We start from the raw sequence: 8815 nt of genomic DNA on the forward strand, positions 1-8815 counted from the left end.
GGTACTGGCCCTTAAAAATAGCCAGGAGCATTTTGTATCCCTGTTCATCATACTGCTGCTGTTGTATATGTGGTTTTAACACATGAAGTCGGATCTTTTCTGTATCGCTGTGCTTAGTGTCATGATGTACTGCAGTGACAGAACTAGAGAAAATGCTAGTTCATATATAATGGGTTGTTCCATAAACCAACCTTTATATTCATTGCTAAGATTTGTAATATGGGATCTCTTTGTGGATGATGTGATGGTTCGAATTGTTACTTCTTAACATCTTCTACCTCATTATTAAAACCTGCTGTAATTACTTTGTGTTTGCTTTATGCGGTGTATCGCTTGACTCCCGTGATGTGGTTAAAAGTGGCTAAAATAATTAATGAAAGTAAGTCTTAGCATCAGATTTCCAAGTTTGTCAGTTCGGCAGTGAGAAGGACCTCTTTCATCTTTATTGCTTCTGATACTGGTCGAGCATGAGGCAAAATAGCACTATTTATAGTAAAACACAAAAGAAAACTACTGTATGTGTTTGTACAGAGCAGGTACTCTCTAGAAATTATATTAAATAACATTAACAGGCACTTAGTGTTAGATTTTTATTGCTGTTTGTTATTTAGACCTGTCTGTCTTCCAAAGAAAGTTTAAAAAGAAGTGGGCAAAAAAGGGAGGATTTAATTTTTGTAATTATTAGAAGGCAATCCTAGAAGTTGACATGCTGACAGTTAAAACCCTGCTTAAATCCTGGCAAAACAGACAAGTTCCAGATATCCTCTGTTTTATAAATATGTGTGTGTATATATATATATATATATATATGAAAAAAACCAAACAAACTATAGTGTAAAATGTTTTAATTACTTTTAAACTAAAGCAATATGCTAATGTGTGCCTGGGTTTTAGCATAGGTTAGTTGCTGTTCTGCCAATTTCAATTTCACTTACAAGATGCAAATTGGTAGAATTAAAAATATCCCTTTCATATATAAAACGATAATTGAAATTGTCATGGCAGCTGCTGAAATGGTATTAAAAGCTTCAGATGTGCTGATCCTGGAGTTCTTGATGTGGAGGCCAGTGAGGCCCCAAAAGTACAATAATAAACTGTGCAGTGTTTTGGTTTTTTATGTTAATAAAAACACGCTAGCAGTGGCTGTGCTGTATTTGGAGTTTATGAAGAAAGCTGCTAACTATGTGGTCCTTTTTTTTTTAAGTTGGATAGAATAGCTAGTCACTAGAAAGGCAGAAAGTATATGGAGTGTGTAATAAATCCTTTTTAACACAAAATGTTGTCATAAATTTATTTCCTATTATTAGTTTGATAATTACCTTTTTTGGGCTGAAACGTAAGCTGTTATAGATCGATGACTCAAGCAAAGTTACATGTAAAAAATATTCCTTAATAACATTTGCTTTGGAAAATAAAGGTTCAGCCCTTCACAAGTTTATGGAGATGAGGGAATTTATTTAACGTAGCTTTTACATGTTATGTGCAGTACTAGTGTTCTTCCTGTATGTGTGTTCCCAAAAGGGGACCTTGGTCTGTTCCACTGAAGTTAGTACTAGGTATTTTGGTTTTCTCTATTTTTGCATATTAGGTCTCAGCAACTGCGACAGAAATATAAAGGGCAGTTTTAATACCTCCTATGTGGTGGGTGTTGTGTCACTTTGGACGTAACAAGAGATCACAATGAATAAGTAAACTGGAGCTGAATGCTTGTGTGGCAACAACAACAGTAACATAATCTGACTGGTGAAGTCTAATAATTAATGTACGCACCCAAACAAGGCAATTTTATTTTAACGTACCAAGTGTGGCTAATCTTTCAAGAAATAATACGTGTGGTCGAATGGGGATAGCTATGTGATTACATGCGGTTTATGCTAGGAGGTGAAAAAATGCTGAACATAGTCAAAGCATGTTGCTTTACAGTGACCTCTATTTTTGAACATCATTTTCACTTGTGAATTAATGCCGTTTTCAAAATTGAGTTTTGATCTTCTGGGCAGATTGTGTTTAGAATCCAAGATTCTGAAGCACCCACCACTGTGCGGTGATTGAAACCAGTATGATACAGAGAGCTTTTAAGGTACATAAGAAGTATCAGCCAAGTGCAGAGTCATTTTCTATTTACTTTCTTACAATCTGTTCGTGCTTTGAATTCTTTTTTCTTCATTAAACAATAAAGCTAGGAGAAATGAATAGAGCAGAACAGTCTGCTTAATGTATTTTGGCATTATTCTGTGCAATAATCCTTGTTTTAATTTTGAATTTAAACTAGTTTACTAATAACTTTCCCTTGTCCAGTTCGATGCTAGCTTGTGATCTTCTTTCTGTGTATAAGAAAACTGTTGCTGAGTGGTAGTATATATTGCAGACCAGAGTATCCTACAGTATAGAAACTGTAGGACAAAAAGATAAAACAACTGAAGCATCCATGTCTCCCTAGTAAGTATGAATGGATGTATTTGACATATTTTGCATCTTGGTTAGAGAAATTATTTGAGACATCTTCACAACTGGGTTTTTGAATTTTAAATAGTCCCCACAAAAATGGTATTTTAGCTGTAGCCCCCCAGGGTGATCTGTGATGTCCAGTGAGCTGCAGGATGGCATCAGTTCTGTAGACTGGTAGGGGTTATTTAGGAAGGCAGGATCTTAAAATATGAAGGGCATCCACTTGGGAAAAAATAAAGGTCTACCCATCATGCATTTCTGTGTGTCTTGAGATCAGCTTTACTCCAAGTAGTTAAAAAGGAAATCTGAGAACCTGTTATACTCAGCACTGGCCTAAAGATCCAGTGTGTTGATGCTTTTCTGTGTAAAGTGCTGAAGTTTTTAGCAAATGGCAAACTTGTGAAATAGAATAAAATGTAGAAAACATATTCTAACTAGATTTTTCAAACAAGCCAAACTAGTTTAGAGTTGTTCTTCCCCAGTCATTGTTCATTTGCAGATCCCTTTCTGATTTGGATATTTACTCCTATATAGACAATTGGAAACATTTTGACTGAATTACCTTTTGCAGACCTCTTAGTAGTTCATGGAGTCACAAGCACCCCCAGGTCTGAAGTGGAAAAAACACTGAATTTCATGGGAACCAGGCACCGTACTGCTTACCTTCTAAAAAAAAAGTTAAGCCTTTTTGCTGCAGTACCATAAGAAATCCTGTAGGTAAAGCAGTGGTACAACTTAAAGCAGCGTATGAGTAGTGTTTACTTAGCTTACATTCATTTCTGTCAATGCTGTTTTTTGTTATATCAACACAAGTCTGTGCAGACCTGAGCTTTTGGAAGTTCCTGGTCTGTGTGGTTGGCCCATGTTACTGCAAAACACCAAAAAAAGTACTAAAAACACCTAGTTGATTTACTGCGATTAATTCTCCCTTCTAAATCTGCAGTTGGATTTTTGAGGTAGATTTTCAACCTAGTTGTGATTTTGCCGACACCTTTAAACCGTTCCGATCTTTGAGCATCAAGTATACTGTTTAGGAGAGGTACTTTTGGGGTCCTTAGTTTGATGCTCATCTTAAAGTTTCTGGTCCATAGAGCTGTCTGCATCTGGAATTTGTAGGATACCTTTGTTCATGGGAGGGAAGAAGAAATTACGATGCTAGTAAGCTTGAAATATTGTTGTGGAGGTAACAACAGAAGGAAACTGCTCCCAGGGAAGGTACTGACTACATAAAGCTGTGTTTTGGTGATCAGTCCAGTCTCTTATACATTCGTGGTTCAAATCTGGTGTCCGACAAACGTTACCACTTACAGCTCATGTTAGGAAACACAGTCATAGTCTGATTCCGCTACATTGGAACAGTTTCTGATTAAAAAAAACAAGTACCCCCTGCTCCTTTTTTAAACTTTATTTGCTAAACAGACTTTTTTTTTAGGAGGGAAGTTGAAAATCAATGTTACTGAAACCTGTGAGAATCTGTTTATAGATGAAATGGTTGTTCACAGTATGAAGTCTTCAGATTCTGCTACCAATGAGGCCGTGTTTTCTAGAAAGCTGGTATATCGGCAAGATTCAGAGTGACAAGGATCGGAGGAAAATACTGTGGATTTGGAGTGTATTCCCATATTAAGTTATGTCATGCTCAGAAAACTGTAGAAAATCTCATTCTTGTGTTAGTTATAAATTTTTATGATATTACAATTTTGTTCTAGAACAGCAGATAGATTTTTAAGATATCTGTTAAGCATTTAGAAGAAACATCGCTTTCAAAGCTGTAAAAGGCTCAAATTGGGCTATATTATAAAAACAGCTAGAAAGCAAACGCTGAGAACCATTATTAGGAAAAAAACATGAGAGTAAGGCTTAGAGTAACAATGCTGATATTGGAGTATTTGACACAGTAGGAAGGAGGGAGAATTGACCATAAACTGCAAAGACTTAGTGATGTCAAGCCTACAAAGGAATTAAATTCTTTCTGTGGTTGGTGTGTGATCTCCTATCAACAGCGGTAAATCTGCCGTCTCCTACTGTTTGAGAGGATGATAACAGCAAACTTGGAGGGAAAGGGTAATCTGTGGCATATAATAGTAGGCTGTCAAAAAGCCTTTAACTGCAAATATACATGGTAGCATGATGAACACAAGAATTGGCATATAGATAATAAGCATCCACACACAGGTTCCTCACTTATCAAATGCGTAGATGTGGTTTGAAAGACAGAAATGTAATGAATGTAGAAAAGGCAAGTGCTTAATAGAGAACCTTCTAGTTGATAAACCAGTCACAATGAAGTAGTGAGAGAAGTTGGTGCTGATGTGAAATGTGGGCTGTACAAACAAAAAGGGATGAATGTAAAACTGGAGGAGCAGAGTGCCTGCTCTTGCAAGTGCCTGTAGTATAGCTGGTGAGGAGTGTCACAGGGCTGCTGTGTTGCTGTGTCTTTGAGTGAATTCAGCTGAAACTGAGACCTTCCTTTTTTTTTTTTTAAACTGGTAAGGCAGTTTACCCCTAAAAAGCATGAGGAACAATGCATCACTTCTCTTAGAGGCTTAAGACTTAAATAATTGTGTGGTGCTCAATGTCTTCTTGTATATGAAGGTCTTAAAGTAATTTGAAAATAAACATGATGGACAATGTCTTTGCAGTTGCCACATAATAGTGACTGTGGGATGAAAACCACAGACTTGTTCTTCGGCCTAAAACCAGAAAATTGGTATAGACTAATCTCATTCAGCGTTATCTCCTCTCCCCACCATCTTACTCCGTATTGTACTAACTTGAGCCACATGTGGCCCAGAGTCACTCCAGAAGGTAATTTGAGTTGGATGACTGAAGAACTGGATTGGTAAGCAATGAAGGAAGGCTCTACCAAACCAGCCCACAGGGGTGCTGCCCAGGCACCCCCACAGCAGGACTCCCAGGAAAGGGTGTGGGAACAGGGCAAGCCTGAACTGGTACTTTCTCCCAGCCTCCCATCAGGCTCAAGGGCTTTTTTAACACTTGAAAGGGCGTCTATGTAATTAATAGCCTTTGGATTTCTGTGTTTGTGAATTTGTTCAGTTGCCCAAACCAGTGTATGGTTTTTATTACCTATAGTGACCTGTGGCAAGAAAATCCGCAGCTGGAATACGCGTTACACAAAATTACATGTTTTGGTTTGTGTCACTGCTAGTTTCTTCTGATGCTTACTCCCAGCTGCTGTAGCATTCAGAGCATTGCTTTAGCAAAAGAAAGTAACAGGATATACAGATTGAGTAGTTTCCTGGTTTTGAGCATAAATAGAGCACTATGAACAGAAAACTGATCCAGTTAACTTTCCCCAAGGCCTTGTTTTGTGGTGTAATTCATTGGTGCCTGTGAACTATTGTAGAGCTAAAAAAACCAGGTAGGTGTTGACTTTGTTGGTATAAAAGTCAGTTTCTTAAATGGCGCTTGTGTGCTGGCTGGTGGTGATGGTGGCATCACTGTCAGTGGTTTAAATGCAGGCATCAAGCCGCCTGCTCCTGAAAGTCATGGTTGATCTAAATCAATAACTTAGCCTAGGGATGAATGTGTGTTGTTACATTTAACAATTGCTGTTATTCTGGATAGTTAGCTGGATTACAATGTTATATTCTGTCCTGCTGGGAGGTATTTGTTAGATTTTTCTCTGGAAGATAAACTAACCATTTTCACTTTCTCATTTTAGGGACTATTGGATTTTTTGCCTGCTTCTGGTTTGTAAGTAAGATTTACAGTGTTGTGAAAGTGGACTGAAGAGCTTCAAAGTGTCTTTTGAACATATCTCCCTTGCTGTTTGATAATTTTTACCATGTATTGAAAAACATCCTGTGTAATTATTCTAATTTGTAAAAGCCGAAGAGCAGACTACAGCATAATGGTGTTTTAATGGAAGGAAATGGCACCATTGAAAAAATGTTTACATAAGTATGCTCATTGAACATGTTAATTCTAATAATTCTAAAAATTATACCCAAAATTTGACTTAGGACAAATAAAAATTCTGGGAACTAGTTTATTTGAAAAAAATGAGTGCATTACACAGTCCTCCAGCTGAAATTCCTTGTGTGTGTTCGGTTTTTTCTTTTGTTGTTGTTACCTCTTTTGGTTACCATTTATATACCATGAAAGCATAGAACTGTCAAGCCAATCTATGTAAAATGTGAATTTTTTTAACTTAACTATGATTGTACATATTATCCTGCACCTTCTTTACAACTAGATATCTTCTTACAAATGTACATGCATTTAGTGTAATGTAGACTTTATTAAAAATACCGACACTGGTTTTTGTTCAAATAAAACTGCACAGCTCCAGCTGACTTGCTTCCTTTCTTGTTAATTAGGCCTTCACTACTTGGACACCGATCACATCAGTTTGACTGGAGTTTTGTATTGTTTCTAAGCAGTTTGGCTGCAGATTGTCCAGGCAGAAGGACCGGTAGGTCGCTTCAATCCATGGCTGTAGGATGGGCCAAAGCTCCTGAAGCTGCTGTCGTTACCTGCGCTTTCCTGACTTTCCCCCAAATATTTTTTTGTTGGGCAAACTATTACTTCGTCAAAGAGTGAAAACCCTTTCCCTTCTTTTAGCCCTCTGAAACACACATCTCAGTTCTTCATCCTGTGAAGGCTGTGTAAAGCTTGTTCAGGGTGTTTAGCCATAAATCTAGTGGGTTTTGGAATGAACGATTCTTAAAGATGAAGCCTTTCTTCCTGCTCTGCAGAGCTTGTGCTTAAGCGCTGGGTTACATGAGATGGAGTATCTTAATAGCCTCTTCAGTTCTAAGATTGCAGGCATTCTTCTCTTGGGAATGACAAGGCTTTATAGAGGCTCCCCAAAATCCTGAATTGCACTTGAAGCTGAGCAGAGAGTCACTGCAGCCACATAATTGAAACGGCCATGTTACTGACCTGGCTGGAGATGAATAAGGGGATGTTCACTCAGATTAATGGGTGAAATACTCAAAGCTTATTAACTGGCATATGGAAACAGTCATCGCTGGAAGCTGCTTTTCCATGTCTAAGCCTGCAGTTTAACAAGACCCAAAATGACTCCATATCTTTTTGTAGTCATACAAATACCAGATAATTGTAGTTAATGTTTAATATCCTTTCCAAAATGTAATCTTAGGTATGAGGATTTCCAGTCTCACCTCTGTGTGTAGTTGTTCCTTCCAGGTTACTGAAGCGTGGGACAGATCACCTGGCTAAGCTGGGATAAGTACCAGGCTGCATCCTTCAAACAGTGCCTGTGACATACAAATGGGGCTTTAAACAACTTAATGGAAAGAGCCAAACGTTAGCACAGCAGGAGGAACTGGCTACAATAAAGGTTGTTCCGAGTGAGGTTCAGGTGCTCTCGATGGCAACTCGACCTCACAGATGTTTTCCTCTCCTGCCACCAAAATCTCCATTTCCATTCTGTTCCCTCCCAGAGGTGGAAAACTACAGAGTTGCCATTAGAGAAATTGGCTTGTGGTTGTCTGCTGGTTCAAGAGCACCATTTGCTCTATTAAAAATGTCATGCTCATATTGAAATCAGTGCTGCTCTGTTTAAAAAGGTCCTTCCTATTAAATCTTATATTTAAAGAATTTTTTTTTATGGGATACTTCAGAATTGTTGGCTGAAGCTGCTTTTGAATTTTACATGTTCAAAGGGAAATGAATTCATGAGAGAATTTGGAGCTGCAATTGGCATGAAACCTCAGCAGGAAATTTTGCCAAATTAATAAATATGCATTTCACAAAAAGCAAAGTAAAATGAGTTATAGAATTGTGTCTGTGGTGCTTTCTCTACTTTTGCTGTGACTACTAGTGAGCTAAAACATAGAAACCGGGTTAAGGCAGTTTCTGAAGCTTGCCAGCAGTCTAGAGCCAAAGCCGTAAAAGTAAAATCAGTCATTCTCATGTAGTTACCATGAGAGCACTTGGTTTGCTTTTCGTAATAGGCCCCATTCCTGCAAATCTGTCATAATTCTTAATTCTACAGTCTTTGTGGTGGAGGCAATGTTGCAGAGCAATGGAGTGTATCTGAAACAGAGAGAGTCTTGAGTTTTGGTCTCATTTCTTCAAAATAGATGGATATTGATGTGGCGAAGGCAATTATCATGCTGTAATGGTCTGACGTGGGCTGTACGTTTGAGTACTAAGTAAATTTTAGGGATACTCTTTATGTACATGCTACGGGGCTGAGCCAGGGCAGACAGTATCCTGACCAACTGAGAGCTGAGTGGTGCCGTGTTTGAAAATAGTGCCCGTTTTCTCCTCCATGGGCACTTGTGAGATTTGCTGCTGCTGCTGCCCTCTCCCTGCCCAAGAGACAACAACCCCGCTCATCTCCCGATGTCTCTCTACATCTAAACACTTTTGC

General features: G+C 38.3%; 1 protein-coding gene across 1 annotated transcript in view; it reads left to right on the forward strand.

The window, feature by feature from the left end:
- The window catches only part of LOC136106210 (transmembrane 9 superfamily member 2-like), a 30822-nt gene extending 24060 nt beyond the window's left edge, over positions 1 to 6762 (forward strand). Inside the window, exon 17 of the mRNA XM_065846415.2 lies at positions 6134 to 6762. Within this exon, the coding sequence (XP_065702487.1) occupies positions 6134 to 6201 (68 nt within the window). The 3' untranslated portion in view covers positions 6202 to 6762. The remainder of the gene's footprint in view (positions 1 to 6133) is intronic.
- Positions 6763 to 8815: the final 2053 nt, after the last annotated feature.

This window comes from Patagioenas fasciata, chromosome 11 (genome assembly GCF_037038585.1).
Source record: "Patagioenas fasciata isolate bPatFas1 chromosome 11, bPatFas1.hap1, whole genome shotgun sequence".
Classification (NCBI taxonomy): Eukaryota; Metazoa; Chordata; class Aves; order Columbiformes; family Columbidae; genus Patagioenas; species Patagioenas fasciata.